At 37.4% G+C, this 15,729-nt stretch overlaps 1 protein-coding gene across 5 annotated transcripts in view; it reads right to left on the reverse strand.

The window, feature by feature from the left end:
* Positions 1–15,729, reverse strand: part of COL12A1 (collagen type XII alpha 1 chain) — a 96,782-nt gene that overhangs the window by 45,829 nt on the left and 35,224 nt on the right. For 4 of the 5 annotated variants that reach the window (XM_057369149.1, XM_057369141.1, XM_057369157.1 and 1 more), the window contains exons 15-30: positions 14,651–14,917; positions 13,701–13,893; positions 11,034–11,155; positions 8,288–8,437; positions 8,081–8,200; positions 7,419–7,583; positions 7,084–7,230; positions 6,329–6,468; positions 5,704–5,833; positions 4,462–4,607; positions 4,066–4,195; positions 3,141–3,280; positions 2,257–2,386; positions 715–854; positions 285–417; positions 157–183 (exon numbers count right to left, since the gene is read on the reverse strand). In XM_057369149.1, coding sequence (XP_057225132.1) covers positions 157–183; positions 285–417; positions 715–854; positions 2,257–2,386; positions 3,141–3,280; positions 4,066–4,195; positions 4,462–4,607; positions 5,704–5,833; positions 6,329–6,468; positions 7,084–7,230; positions 7,419–7,583; positions 8,081–8,200; positions 8,288–8,437; positions 11,034–11,155; positions 13,701–13,893; positions 14,651–14,917 — 2,280 coding nt within the window. The remainder of the gene's footprint in view (positions 1–156; positions 184–284; positions 418–714; positions 855–2,256; positions 2,387–3,140; positions 3,281–4,065; positions 4,196–4,461; positions 4,608–5,703; positions 5,834–6,328; positions 6,469–7,083; positions 7,231–7,418; positions 7,584–8,080; positions 8,201–8,287; positions 8,438–11,033; positions 11,156–13,700; positions 13,894–14,650; positions 14,918–15,729) is intronic. The other variant, XM_057369175.1, reaches the window with a different exon arrangement.

The raw sequence follows: 15,729 nt of genomic DNA on the forward strand, positions 1-15,729 counted from the left end.
TAAACATGTGGTAATCTAGTGTTTAGTATTCTTCCAGATACACAATAATATTTATTAAATGATCTCAGCTTTTTAATGTCAACATTTGTCACAGTTTAGAAAAATAGAGCTATAAGTTTTCTTCATAAAATGGTACCTGGATATTCAGATTCTTACCTTGTGTAGTGATAGGTACCAAGGGTACTAGGAAAAAAGTAGAAAGAATTTTCAGAATTCTTGTATGTGTATGCCTTCTATTTCAATAACTATGAATAACAACATGCAGAATCCCTTTATTTACTTACATGTTCTTTCACTGCCAATGAGCTCATCACTTTCTGATTCATCAGGATAGATGGCAGTAACTGTGACATCATATAATGTATCTGGATTCAAATTTTCAAAGACCAAACTATTCTCATCCCCATTTAAGATAGTCTTGTGAAGAAATTTGAAAAAAGAAAAAAAAGGAAAAAAAAAATAAATAAATAAACAAAACCAAAACAAACAAATAAAACAGGCAAACAGAGTGGGTTATAACTGAGTAACGTTTTACTCGGTAACATCACTACAAGTGGCTATAAGTAGTTGTCCTGTACCTTCTCACTGAATTTCCGTGGAGCACAACAAAAGGGCTTGTAAGTTATAGGCCATTTATCAACTACACTTCTGAACTTAAAAATACTCTCTTTGAGAGACTGCCCTCAAAAGCCTRTGGTGGCTGTCGATTCTCACCTCCTGTTTTTCTGCTCTTCCATAGGGTCCCCATGTTATTCTATAAAGAGAGACATCTGGAGCTCCATGATCCCAAGTACCTCTGAAACTATTTGTGGTTATGTCTGTGATTCTGAGATTGACTGGTGCTGGCACAGGCTCTATTGTGAGAAAAGGAAAAATACTCCACAAAATGCAACTACAAAATAAATACAGTTAAACAAAGGAATTACTCTGACAAATAATTAAGAAGATTATGTAGAAAATTCATCTCTCAGTTACCATGCTTCTAATGACTRCAATCAAACACTGTGGTATAACCCAGTCCAGCTACACAAAGCAAACCATCCTGCATAAGGTCACATCATTAGGTCATCACCTGATAAAACAGACTGGATGTCTATAGCTCTACCGACCTCAGCAGAGGCCACAATTCACATGYCTGCTCAAAAAGCAACTGAAGTCCTGGCTGTTACATTTTGGAATTATATGGAGACAATATGATCTCCCATGGACACAGGTCAAGCTCCTGGCATGAATTTCTCGCAAATCTTAAAATTCTTTATATAAGCCAAATAAGTCACCACTTATTTAGAAAGAATTCACAGAGGTTAACTTCAGGTTAAGGAAGCAAACTATTATAGCCACTGGGAAGAAATACGTAMATAGGTAAAACCAGAGAATTAAACTGAAAATAATTTCCTTGGCAGAGCTTTTGTCCTCTTTCCTTACACACACATTCACACAAAACCACAGGTATAGAAGACAGATTAGCACAACAGCAAGTAGAGAATCTCACAAATATTTTTAAATACATCAGGCTACAAAATAAAAAATTCAGAAGAAAAAGAAGAGATAATATGAATGTTTTTTTATTCTTTTTCACACCAGACTGAGGGGCAGTGAAAWGGTAATATTATTCATTTCTATTGCAGCTCTTTGGGTTAGCTATCTTCTTAATCATAATCCTAGATCAGGCTGAAAACTTCCTTGATACCTGCTTTCTCCTTTCAGTCTATCACATGTCTTGCATGGAGATCAGCTATTACAGCTTCTGCAACTCCATTTCCTTGCCTCTATTTGGTTGAGGTTACTCAAATGCTACCTTTATGATTCTCTAAAAGTATAGGCTGCTTTAGCATTCCATGATGCAAAGACCCTCTTGGGTTAGAAGCAAGATCATGTCTTTCTAATCTTTTAGCATATGGCCCAACTTCTTATTCTCTTTCCTAGATTCCTGCATAGACTTGATAAACCCTTCCTCTGTCCTCATATTTTTTACCAACTCTACACCTACACTCAGCCTTTAAATAGAAATTGTTTTGCTTCTGTTATTCTTCACCACGCTGCAGACTGCAATGTCAATGCTCACTGTGGTAAGACACAACTCAACAAAGATTCCTGGGGTTTATTTATATTGCAAATATAATGCTTAAGTGCAAATAAATGATTTTTCAGATTAAATTAGAGCTCCATCTGAACTCAATAACATATTGCCACACACACAACTTAAATAGAACACGAGGCAAAACAACCACAAGAATGATTATTAGGAAAACTTACGMGTGACAGCCTCTGCATTTGCTGGTAGGGATTCCCCTTCATCATACACAGCAACAACTTTTACATTGTACAGTGTTTGGGAGGAAAGGTCAGAGAGAGTAACGCTGGTTTTGAGCCTGTCAAGTTCCACCTAARAATAAAAATAGTGATTTAAAGGATTGCAAATGGCTCTATTTCTGACTCTGCATTTGGTTTAATGGTAGAAATTCCTGCACTGAGAAACAAAGAAGTATTCTGCACTAATTTTTTTTCATCTACCCTTAAATTTATACCTGAATATTGTATGCTCTCTACTAATTACGTTGCACAGCATACTACATCACCCACATGTAGCACTTGTGGATTATACACTTCTTTATTCCTTTGGAAACAAGGATGCAAACTGAACCTTTAGAAACTTTTAGTTTCTTGAAAAGAACAAATTTAGTTCTCCAAGAGCTGGCTTATGCCTAGCAGTATAATTAAAGGAAAGCTTGTGCATAACTAAAAGACATCTCAAACAACTCTCCCACGTGTTCTGACAGTAGGCAAATGGGCTACCATACCTTTATTCTACAATCCTCTCCTCTTAATTGTAAGCTATTCTTAGACCTTGGCAAGATGACACTTAAGCAGAGAGTAAATATCGCTATTTTCCAAAACATATGGAAAATCTCCAGTCATTTTAAGGATTTTTCTTATCTGAAGGAGGAGGAAATGAGTACCTAAAGAAATCTATCTTGTGCTTATTCAGTTTCCAAAAGATCAATACACTTTCCTGGCTGCAAACACCACGAACTGACGTTCTTTAGTCTCAGTGGTGGGCTATAATAATACTTTTACTATTATTTCAGTAACCTAGTTCCTCAAAATAAAACTCTTTTCTAGTACTTTAAAAGATTTACCTCCTTCACATCAGCATCATCAGCTATTTTGTATCTTAGGATGTATTTTCGAACTTTCCCTGGGGCAGGATCCCAAACYACATTCATGGTGCTGTGAGTAACATCCTGAAGTCTTAAACCTCTGGGTCCGGGCAAAGGCACTGTAAAAATAATGATGGTAGTGAGTGAATGCTATTCACAGCAGTGGTATAGACCTCACAGATGGAAGAGAATTCTCTTCATATGTTTCAGTGAAAGTCTTTTCAGTGAAATGGAGGCAATCACTTTTTGGAAAAGCTCATTGTTCTCGGTATTAGATGAGACAGTTCGGGAGCTTATTGTCCCAGCAATGAGCAAAATAGCTATAAACTATGATAGTTTCACCTTTATAAGTTATGAGTACAATACTTCTGGGAGTAGAACACCTTAATCAGGGCTTAGGATCATCACTTTTGGTGAAAATAGCCACTTTTCGCCTATGGCTAATAGTTTAACATTTTTAAGGAAAGAAGTAGCCATACTGCATGCATCTAGAGCAGAAGCATGCCTCTGCCAATAGGAAAGGTATAAAAAATGAAGACATTTTTAGATCTATTTTTGTTCTTGAAATGGAATGTTTCTTTAATACTTTCTATGCTTAATGTCTAAATTCAAGAACAAGGTTTCTACGTTAATACAAGAAAAATTGAGACCTTTTAAAAACACTTGGATCTCAAGATTTCCTTCATTATTCAAGTTAAAAATTGTCCCTCTTTTAGTAGATGGACCCTTTTCATTGAAATTGCCTTTGAGGTTTTTGGGAAATGTATGAGTGTTAGAAAATGCATTAAACATGATTAAGATGATCTTCTAAATGAAGCAGGTGATATAAAAACTGTCGCATGACATAAAATTAAAATTAAAGGTTGCTGAAGCAACAACAAAGCAAAAATCAAGATGTCCATACATGTCACTTCCTGTGTGGTGAGTGGGTCACTGGTCATATCATCAAACAATACGTAAGCTGTTAAAGTGTACTCAGTGTTGGGGATGAGATCTACCAGCTGCACCTCATTCACTGATGGTCCCACACGCATCTGCACATGAAAAATAACACACCRTGTTTAAAAAGTGAAGAAAGCAATGGCAGAAAAGCAAGCAATGATTTAAYTTCAAGGGAATTTTGTTTGTGAGCTTCACAGTATATTTACAGTTTCCTGACTGATMTCATTGTATATARTATCCCAGKAAGTTCACTGCACTTCAAGAAGTAYATGCCAGTCTTTTGACTATTATGAYAGTCTAATAGTTTTTCTTAGTTTATTTTTGGTAGAGTACAGGTAGCAAAGACAGATTGTCTTACCTCTTTCTCTGTGGCTGGGACTGTGGCATTCACGGGTTCATATGTTAACAAATAACCAGTAGCTCCTTTGAGAGGCTCCCATCTCACTCGCATGTAAGTTGATCCAATGTCATAAACATTCAAGTTTCTAACAGAAGAGATTGGCACTGTCAAATAAAAAATATATATTMATTTATTTCTTTCAGCTTCTTCATATTTTACATCATCACAGGTCATACCACTGAGAATATTGTACCTGGGTATTAGGGCACAGTATGGGTAGTAATACTATAATAATACAATCATTGTATTATTGTATAATTGTAGCAATACAATAATCTGCAAACAKTGGTATTTAAATTCTTAGTCTAAGAATGAGGTAATGGCTGTCCCATTTTGAATGTGGCTTCTGATTTGCTATGTACACAACTAAAACTCTTTGGAGTCTGCAATGGAACATTATAATCTTACAAAAAGCAACATTAATTCATGTGAAAGTTCTGATATGGAGCGACGTGTCTGTCTTGGGATCTGTACAAAGAGGATTTTTGTCCTTTCTTTTTGTTTCCTGTACTTCTCAAATTATTAAATAAATGAAGTTTCCATAAAAAAAAAAAAAATTAAAAATTGAGAAAGACATCATAAAAATTATACACGTATTTTAAGAATTTTTTGACAAGCCTAATACAAAATAAGTGAAATGAACAGCAAACATTCAATAYTATTAAAGAGGCAGAAGAGTCATCCTATGTTGCATTCAGCATAAATATAACTGAAATCAATCATGAAGACTGCTCATGAGAGAAACATGGCTAAGTTATAACACATAGAAGTGGCATAATTGTGTTGAATTGGCTTTTGCTAATTGGAAATAATTCTGTCTGGTAATTGCAGGAATTAATACTTAACATAAAAATGAACCAGTACACACATTTGTTAATGATCAGATTTCAGGAATTTATAAGCTCTGTCTTGTAATTCATGYCTGTTGTTCTAGTTTTGTACAGCTGTACTTTATGAGCCTAGAAAAAAGCTGGGGCAAACATTTTCTTTCACATTGCAATTTCACTTTGCTGAAGTTTTTCAAACAACAAGCTCTGAGGAGTCAGAGTAACACAACATAGTTTAATAATTCAAATAAAATATTTTGCYTCTGCTAAGAAAACCCATAGTGCTAAAAGTTCTACTGGACAGTTCCCCAAACTGTGGTRTGGGTGCCAAACTGGCTGTTAACAAGTTATTGGAAATCCTTTTCTAACTTACGAGTTGTTTCTCTGCCGATCAGAGGTTCACTGCTTTCATCTTCCACCACAGAAAATACATTAACCACATATTCTGTTTCAGGTTGCAGATCTTTCAGAACTGTTGTAGTTTCCATCCTACTTACATAAAACTGCATAAAAGAGAAGCAATGTTRACCAGTGTAAGACAAATATGCTTGTAATCTTATCTCTAAGAAAAGCAATTATTCCATGTGAAATTCCAGAAATCAACGACAAGAAGACAAATTGTGTGGCCTTAATTTTGTATCTATTTTGTCTGGCAATATGGTCAGAAAATTTCTGGTACAGACATATTTCAACCAATAGATGAAAATGGAATATGAAAATAAAGGAACTAATAGAAATAGAAGACAACTCTTCAGAAGAAATATATTTTACTTCTGAATTCATTATATTAAAACAACCAAAGTCACATATTTGCTACTATTTTTTTGTAATTTTGTGTATCCTTTACCAAGGCATTATATTCTTGACCTTAGGAATGTTTTTAATTTACTGTTACATCATACACAGCACAAATTCASAATKATATTACCATGAATGATATAACCAYGGAAGTCCAAGTTTATAACGGACAATGYTAAAAATGAACATACAATACAAACCTGTTTAGGGCTACCTCCAGASGTAGGATAATATTCAACTCTGTATCTATCAACACTCTCAGGAGGTGGGCTCCATCTCAGTCTGAAAGAACGAGGTGTCACTTCTGAAATAACTAAATTTGAAGGAGGTGGCAAATCACCTGCAAGAGAGAAGCAAATTAAAAACATATTAATTTATCTTATCAGAGGGGGAAAACACCACTTTATGTAGTTGTTTATATTTCTTTTTCCTCAGGAATTCTTAAGACAACTGCATGAACAGATGGGCCACCTTAACACACTCAAGACTAAAAAAATTCTCTGCAATTCCTATTCCAACTTCAACACCAGTGTTTCACTGAAGAACCACCAGCTAATATTAATTTTTGTCCATGCTCAGCTTTGGTTTTGGGCTGTCAGACATTAATACTTGAAAAGAGCGGGGCGGCTAAAATTTTCCTTATTRGATGAGTATCATCAAAGAACATGCCACAATGTATAAAAAGCTGACACGCTAAGAAAGATACTTCACAATTCTGGGGAGAAAAAGAAGGCAATCCAGCAATGTCATGCTGTGTTAGTTAAAACACAGTCACTGTTGAAAGGAAAGGAAGAGCCCCTGCAGGGTAGTCCAGGTGGTCTGCACAACTTACTCACAYCAGCAGCTGAAAAAACAGCCCATGGCTAACACAGTGTTCCCAATAAGTAATAAAAAGGAATTAGCAGTGCAAGCACATAAATGGAAAAAGGATGAAATAGATTGAAATGTGATGTACCTGGACCTTTCACACTGTTACACAGATTCGTGGTCACATTCTCAACAATGCTAGCCAGGAAGGAGAAATCTGCTACGTTGTAAGCATGGATGTCATCTGGATCTGTCGCAATCTGCTTCAACTCATTTTCATCTGCATTTTTAATACCTTACAAAGAAGAAGAAAGCAAAACCTTTTAGMAATTATGGAGATGAAGCATAATACCATGCACTTAAGTCCCTAAACACATTATTTGAATAACCTTTCATGTACTTATGTGTGTGGTCACTTCTCTGTGTGTTTGGCAGATGGGCAGAAGGGGGTTGCTGCAGCCCGTCTCTTTATATAATACTTACCAATTGCATACAGTTCCACTCCCTGATCTCTGAGTTTTCTYGAAGGGGTGACTACATCATCTTGTGATTTGCCATCAGTGATGAGAACACCAATTTTGCGAGCTCTGGGCCTTAAGCCAGCATCTTGTCTGAAGTTGTTTCTTAAGATGAAATCCAAGGCCATTCCTAGCATGGCACAAAGAAAAWAGCCACCAATGTAAACTATTTCCATATAGTAGTCATGCTAAAAGAGATTATTTCATCCTAGTGACTTCACTCTGACAGTTTACTTCCTTCTAGAAGCATTTTGAATGTAGTTGCAGCCCATCATCTAGACTTTTTAGCAACTGATACTATGCAACGCTCTCCTACTTGTTGTGCATCATCCTCCTAACTTTCCACTAGCCTTCCTTCTAGATCCTGGTTGTCTGCATCTCAACCGTGACAGGCAACTGACCTTTCTTCTTCCCCTGCTCAACAGCAACACAAGCTCTTCATCACCTCAACTCTCTTCTATCACATTTCCCCAGAGTTTATAAGCGTATTCCCTTCCAACCATACTGAGTTGAACTGTTAGGTCCCTTTCATCATGAACACATTTGAGTTCACTGAACAATATCAGGGCCAGCTACCAGAATAATTTTCACTGGAGCCCTAAGTGAAATCCTTGCACTGTGACATACCTGTTAGAGTATTGCCTCCTTTGTATGGTAAGTTGGCTACAGCCTCCAACAAAGACTGTTTTGTTCGGTAAGCATTGAGATTCCATTCTGTCCTGGGATCACCACTATACTGTGCAAGACCTGGGAAAAAAGCCATCATTTTCTCAGTTATTATATGTCTCTGTAGCAGTTATGCTTCACTTTTCCCTCCAACATMTGAGAACTTACCAATCTGTACTTTGTCAGGACCAATGTCAAAAACTTCAACAATACGGGCAATGAAGTTCCTGATGGTCTTAAAATTTGGCCTCCCAATACTCCATGAGCCATCCACCAGCAGCACAATATCAGCTTCTGCTCTGGTTCTACATTCTAAACCTGCCGTGTCAACCAGAAAAATAYAGCCTTAGCATGATGGCTTTCTTTCCCCATCTTTTTAGATGACATATGTCATGAGTTAGCTTCCAAAATAGCTCTAGTTTTATTCACTGGCACTCCATCAAGTATGACCTATTTGAGAGCATTATTCACACTAGTCAGTGGTTCCATGGTAAAAGCTGTATAAATTTCTTCATGTATGTTTCCTTTTAAAAATAAGCCTTCACAAATGTCAAGGCCAGTGYTCTCTATTGTCATGCCATTGTCTGTTTTGGTCTTTAAAGATGGGTGATAATTTGATTTTAGAAGTTTTGTCCRAGACTACAAAATTAACCACTGATATGGCAGTGAGCATTATAAGATTGTACAATTTTATGGTATTTTAGTCTATCACATATAGCTAAATTACTGACTAATTTTCAACCATGTAATAGTGGGATTAACAGCATATATTACAATAATTTTCAAATAAATAGCATTTCTCAATTTTCAGGGGGAGAGGGCATAGCAATACCCATAGTAGAGAAGTTTGCATGTACAGAAAAGAAAAAGCACAATCCAGAGACAACACAGACATAAATACAGGTCAAGAGATACAGAGGGAACAAGAACAAACATTTATATAAAGCTGCAATGTTCTTAAAAGATAGGGAGTTATTTCAAATATCTTCAGTTTACAAATTACAGAATAAAATATGCATCATCTTSTTTTCATCACAAGGAAAATCACAACATTTTTATACAAAACAGAAAGACACAATAATTTTATCCACAGCCATTTGCAAAAAAAGMATAAATAAATAAATAAACCAAAATCCTTTCTCTCTCTTTTGCTGTAGATTTTGTTACCAGCTGCAAATTTTCTGGCTTSCTGCCATCAGAGCTTCTGGTCTTTATATGGAAGAAATCCCAYTGAGAAAAATCAGCCACACTCATCACAGTTGAAAGATATTGTGATTTCATATATGTTCCACAGAACTGATCCAACACTGTAGACTCATGAATATAACTATTCCATGTACCTGGGGGTTAAAAGCATGATCCTCTTCTGCATAGAAAATATAGATCTAGTCTTTAGTCAAGACAATAAAATCAGTTGGGAGTAGGGTTTAAGTCAAACCATGTTAGTTCAAAAAATTGCATGCATAACTTCAATATGGGAGTAAAAGTTAGCTTCAKGTACAATATAAAAGTTAAACTATTTTGACTTTTATATTTCTTCCAAYTGCTATAGTTCCCCACATGGAAACTTCTAGAAAAGGTGCCAGATCTAGGGTGATTTTTTCCCCTATTAATAAATATTTTACTATTACAGTTCAGGATATAAATTCATTTTTCACATTAACCATGACTCAAATCCATGCATTAGTAAAACTACTTAACTTAAAGAATATAACACTGAAGACAGAAATGAGWGCTGCTATACTGAAGAATAACAAACCACTAAGTGCAATTTTTTTTCTGCTAGACTTATTAAAGCTTTAATGCCACTGATGTCTTGTTTCAGAGTTTTTTCAGTTTTACTCCCTGTATTAGGCAGAGGGGGACAACAATTAATTAAGAAGGTTCTAAAAATGTTTCAACAAAGTTATATACAAGATGAGTATATTTTACATAGCCTAGTGTGGGCTAAACAGAAACAATATCGTCAGCTGTCAGAATTCTATCTTTTTTTCTCTATTCAACTCTCAAAGGACTTTGCAATTAGGTTCTTTCTCCTCACCAAATTCTTTCTGATGGTTATGCAAATATTGGAATGGCAGAAAAGTCTTTACTTATACATGTATACTTGGCTATTTAGAAGTAGACCTGGTTTTTTATGCTTTCTATGAAGAAGGACTGAACCCTGAAATTTTCTTCAGCTGGTATTAATTGAGAGAACGGGGAACATAACTATTAACATGCAGAGGCCCATCACCCACACCAAAGGGAGTTAATATCATTCACTGGAACCTTGAAAGAAAGGTTTAGCTACTCAGTGAGAAACTCCCAGAGAGATACYGGAGAGCACTCTGCAAATGCCTTTCTGAAAAAGTCTCCTTCTACTATAGTAAAAAAACCAAAAGACTAAATAATGGGTATGTTGAATATAAACTTAAATAATATAAATTAACAGTAGGACATTCCCAACTATCAGATCTTTGTTCATTAAATCATCTCAGTCTTAAAAGGAATAGTCACCATAAAAGGACAAGCAAAGGGCCAACAATTAAAATTCCTTGTTCTACTCCTGTGAACACCCCTGAAGATGAGCCATGATCTCTGTTCAAGAATTTGACCTTATGTGATTTAACACAGATGGGGACAGCTGGAAAATGCAATGCAGATGGCTTTGAATAATCAGAAAAAGATAGGTTCCCTGAGTTATCATCTCTGTAAGATCAACTAAAGGGTGCAGAGGACTAGAATTGTGAACTGGGACATGCTCTGTGGTCATTTCAGATCAGGTTTTATGTTATCAGGGCAGGGAGTATAATGAATCCTGTAAACAAGTATGAGTGCACATTAGAAAAACAAAAAGGAAGTGTAGTAATTTTTTGGTCTTTTTTTAATCTGAAAATCAAAAGTGCCTTTTCTYTAATTCAGTCATGTTTACCTCTAGATAAAAATGGCTCCGTAGTAGTATCTGAAAGGGTGGTCATCTCTTGTCCAACTAGCGGGTTGCTCTCTCCTCCGTCAAACATCCCAAAAACATTTACCTTATAGGTAGTTCCTGCCCTGAAATAGTTAAACAGSTGTACTTTAACTAAAGTTATTTGGCTCATTAAAATGCTAAACATTTCATTTATTAAATTCTCACAGAAAAAAAAATACCTCATGGAAAAGAAAAAACACAAAGCCCAAATACTAACTCCTCCAATGATTGAAGTTCCAACAATTTAAAAGTTCATTTTACACTTTATACTTACATTTATAGTCTTCCTCATTCAAGTTATTTAATTCTGGGAAGAATACAGAGAAATTGTCCAGGCATCTAGAGATCAGGTTAGGAAAGCTAAAGCCCTGATTGAACTAAATCAGGACAGGGACATCAAGGGCAAGAAGAAAAATTTCTATGGTACATCAATGATAAAAGGAAAACTAGGGAAAAAATGGGCCCATTCCAGAAGAAAACAGGAGATTGTTTACCCAGGATATGGAGAAGGCTGAGGCACTGAATTACGTTTTTGCCTCAATCTCCACTGAAAAGTGCTCCAACCACACTCCTGGAAAGTCACAAAAGGCAAATGCAGGGACTGGGAGAATGGAGAACCACCCATTGCAAGAGAAGATCACGTCTGAGACCATCTTAGGAAYCTGAAGGTGCRCAAGTCCTTGGAATCTGATGAGATGCATCCATGGTAGGATTCTTGAGGGACCTAGCAGATGAAGTTGCTAAGCCACTAGTCATGATAKTTGAGAAGTCATGGCTGTTCAGTGAAGTTCCACTGAAAAGAGGAAACATAACCTCTATTTTTAAAAAGGGAAATAAGAAAGATGTGGGAAACTACAGACTACAGAGGTCAGTCTCACCTCAGTGTTTGGCAGGATCAAGGAGCAGCTTCTCCTGATAATCATGCTAAGGCCATGAAAGGTAAGGAGGTGACTGGTGATAGACAAGGTGGTTTCACTTAAGAGGAAATCATGCCTTACAAATTTGGTGGYCTACCAAAACAGGGTTACAGCTTTGGCAGATAAGGAAGAGCAACTGACATCTACCCAACCTCGTGCCAAGCATTTGATGCTGTCATGCACAACAACCTTGTCTCTAGAGTGACATGGATTTGCCAAATAGACCACTTGGTCGATAAGGAAAGGGCTAGGTGGTTGCAGTGATGGAGCTGTGATCAATTGCTCCATGTCCAAGCAGAGATCAGTGATGAGTGGCATTCCTCAGGAGCTGTTATTGGGAATGGTGCTGCTTAACACCTTTGTTGGTGGCAAGGATGGTGCAATCAAGGGCACCCCCAGCAAGTTTGCTGTGTGATGTGGCCAACAAGCTGAAGGAAAGACCCTGAAGGCTTGAGAAGTGGACTGTGCAAACCTCCTGAAGTCAAATAAAGCCAAGTGCARGGTCCTRTACCTGGGGAATCCCAAGCACAGAGGCTGGATGATGAATGCATTGAGAGCAGCCCTGAGGAAGGGACTTCAAGGTAGGGAGTATGACCTGACAACCCTTTCCTGGATCCCCAGAAGCCAATCATATCCTGGGCTGCATCACAAGAAGCAACCAGCAGATCAAGGGAGGTGATTCCACCCTCTACTCTGTTCATGCGAGACCCCACCTCAAGTACTACATCCAGCTCTGGAGCCACCAATATAAGAAAGGCTTGAACCTGTTGTAATGAATCCAGGGGAAGACCCAAAAGATGATCAGAGGGATGGAGCACCCATCCTGTGAAGACAGGCTGAGAGTTGGGGTTTTTCAGGAGGGTCTGGGGAGAACTTATGTGGTAGGGTTCCAGCACCTATAGGGAGCCTAGAAGAAAACTGGAGAGGCACTTCTGGCAAAGGCATGTAGTGATAGGACAAAGAGCAATGGCTCAAAACTGAAAGCAAATTTAGATTASATATTAGGAAGAAGCTCTTYACTCTGAGGATGGTGTGACACTTGAACAGGTTGCCCAGAGAAGCTGTGAATGCCTCAGCCCAGGACATCAAAAMCAGGTTGGATGGGGCTTTGCATAACCTGATCTGGTGGAAGGTAACCCTGCCCATGAAAATGAGTTTGGAACTAGATGATCTCTGAGTTCCCTTTCAATCCAAACCATTCTATGACTGTATGATTCTTTGACTTAATGATCCCATTTTATTATATTTGGTATACTTGCCTAACAGATTTTGACACGGTGTGAAACCTGCTTTAAAAATCCAGGCCTCTGAGAAAATTAATCAAGGACTGAACTAAGCATCTTTTAAGAAACAAGAGACAACATACTTTTGAGAGGAAACTTTAGAAAACCCAAATATCCTCCCGTATTCCATTATCTTTCTCATATGTGAAATACACAATAGAGCTCCCTCCAATAACTTTGCCTCCTTCAGTTCCTGTGAGTACTTAAGTGATGTAAATGGATGATCTTAGAAAGAGACCTGCCAGGTACTTTTTCGAGATAACATAACAAAATCTTCATAACTAATTGACAAAATTGCTTTCTTACAGTAGATTTTGCTAGGCATTTCAGATCATGATTAAATAAAACCCTAGGCTGAAGTTATTTAAAGTAAACAAAACAAAACAAAATAAAACAGAATAAAAACCAACATGAGGGAATATCCATACCTAAGCTCCTCCAATACCACTGTGCTGTCGTATGGCCCCACTATTAATTCCCCAAGACTCCCATCATCTTCAGTGGGGTGGAAAGTTACTTTGTATCCCTTCACTCTCCCAGGGGCTGGCTCCCATGTTACTCGGAAACTTGACATAGTTGAATCAGAAGTTCTCAGATTTCGAGGTGGCTTAAAGGGAGAGGCTAAAAGGGTGGGAAACAAAAGGGTTTAGATCAGGTCTGCACAGAAAAAAAATCAATAAGTATGCTTTTATGTAAAAATATATATRCAAATACAGTATTAGTGACAGTCCCAAACTCTTTGCTCCTTTCTTCAGACCCAAAGACAAGTATTAAGAGATTAAAGGTGAGATTCCTGTCACTTAATTTTAGCTGTCTAACCAATAAGTACATGGGCTGTTTATCATTGAGGCTTCCTGTGCAGTCAACAGACTGAGGGATAAATTGCCTGGCAGCTCAAGCAACTTCACCAACCACAGGTGTGGCAGTGTGTCAAAAAACAATTCTTCAGAGGAGTGCCAGCCAAACAGCTTGAGGTTTTTAGGTCAAGAGCAACTTCCTCAGTAGACTAACAGCTGCCCACTGCAGGGCAGTACTCACAGACAGAAAGGTTAACAAGCTGCTGCTAGCTTCTGCGTTTTGTGCAACTTTTGCTTTTGTGCCATTCTAAAGTGCAGTTGTGGAAAATACTGCAATGGTGTAATCGCAATGTTGCAAAAAAAGAGGGAATTAGAGTAAACAGAAACTCACCACCTTAGCTTTGGCATGAAAGGCAGAGGGAAAAAAAGAGTTTGCCTTGTTCCAGTGCCTATGCAATTGTCTAACTATGGCCAAAAGATCACAAATGTCCTCAGGTTGTGAATTCTGCTGAGAAACAGTAGATACACTCTACTCACAAACTTGCATAATGAAATCCGGTACACCCTTGTTGCACACATACCTGTTGTTCCTTCTGCTTTTCTTGATTTYCCTTGTCCAAAATCATAATACGGAACAACAGTTAGGTCGTATRTAGTTTGGGGCTTAAGTCGCTTTAACACAACGCTTGTAGCAGGAGCATTTACTCTTGCAAACATCTGTCTTCCTCCGCTGCGGGGTCGGTAGTACACACGATAAGACAGGACTTTTCCAGGTGAAGGCTGCCACATAACTCTCATTGTCTTTTCGGTCTCTTTGTCTACTGTCACAGTCCTGGCATGTGGTGACACTTTTCAGTGTAAAAATATGGATAATTTTTTACTTTATCATATACAAATATATTCAAATGCATGATTACAAAATTAGTTCTTCTGTATTAAAAAACAAAGTTGTCCTCTTTAAAATTGCAGTATTTGACTGGGGAGAAGACACAGGGGAATCTCACAGGCCATTGTTAATTGTAATTTTTTAATTGTAATGCACTAAACAAACACAAGTGTGCTTTTCACTACTGAGAGAAACAAGAAAGAAGTATAAATCATATAATGACACAGCATAACTGGGAGCTTTATTTAGTCACACTTTTCAGCAATCCATATAATAATAGATTCAGCACTCTCAAATGAAAGTGATAAAGTAATTGTGTTTTCATTAACACAATATTCTATCGAGTTCAGATTTTCTAAGTTTTGACTTTACTGGACTGATAAGATACTAGTGAATACCTAAACTGCTGGCTATTGATCCCCATACAGACTATCCTGCAAATAGAGGTGAGCAACTTTCCAAATGCTTGGAAAATCACTCATCACAACATAGCATATGTGCTGAAATAAGCCCATGAACTAATAAAGCATTTTCTCGACAAATTGCAGCATTCAGCTTCTAAGAGATATTTTCCAGACTGTAMAAATGGTATAAATAATCCCAAGTGAACTGACAGGTATGCAATGCTGGCTGTCAGCCAAAATAAGCCATCAAGGTTTTGGCAAAGCTGAACCTGCTTGGCTGGGTGGAATGGGTCAGTATTTCATCACACAGTAAGTTAGGCTTTGTAGCTCCTAGAAACTGACAATTTTTAACTGTGTTGTACCAGAAAGA

Source organism: Malurus melanocephalus, unplaced genomic scaffold (assembly GCF_030028575.1).
Source record: "Malurus melanocephalus ecotype Western Australia unplaced genomic scaffold, MMel_1.1 scaffold_4, whole genome shotgun sequence".
NCBI classification, from domain to species: domain Eukaryota; kingdom Metazoa; phylum Chordata; class Aves; order Passeriformes; family Maluridae; genus Malurus; species Malurus melanocephalus.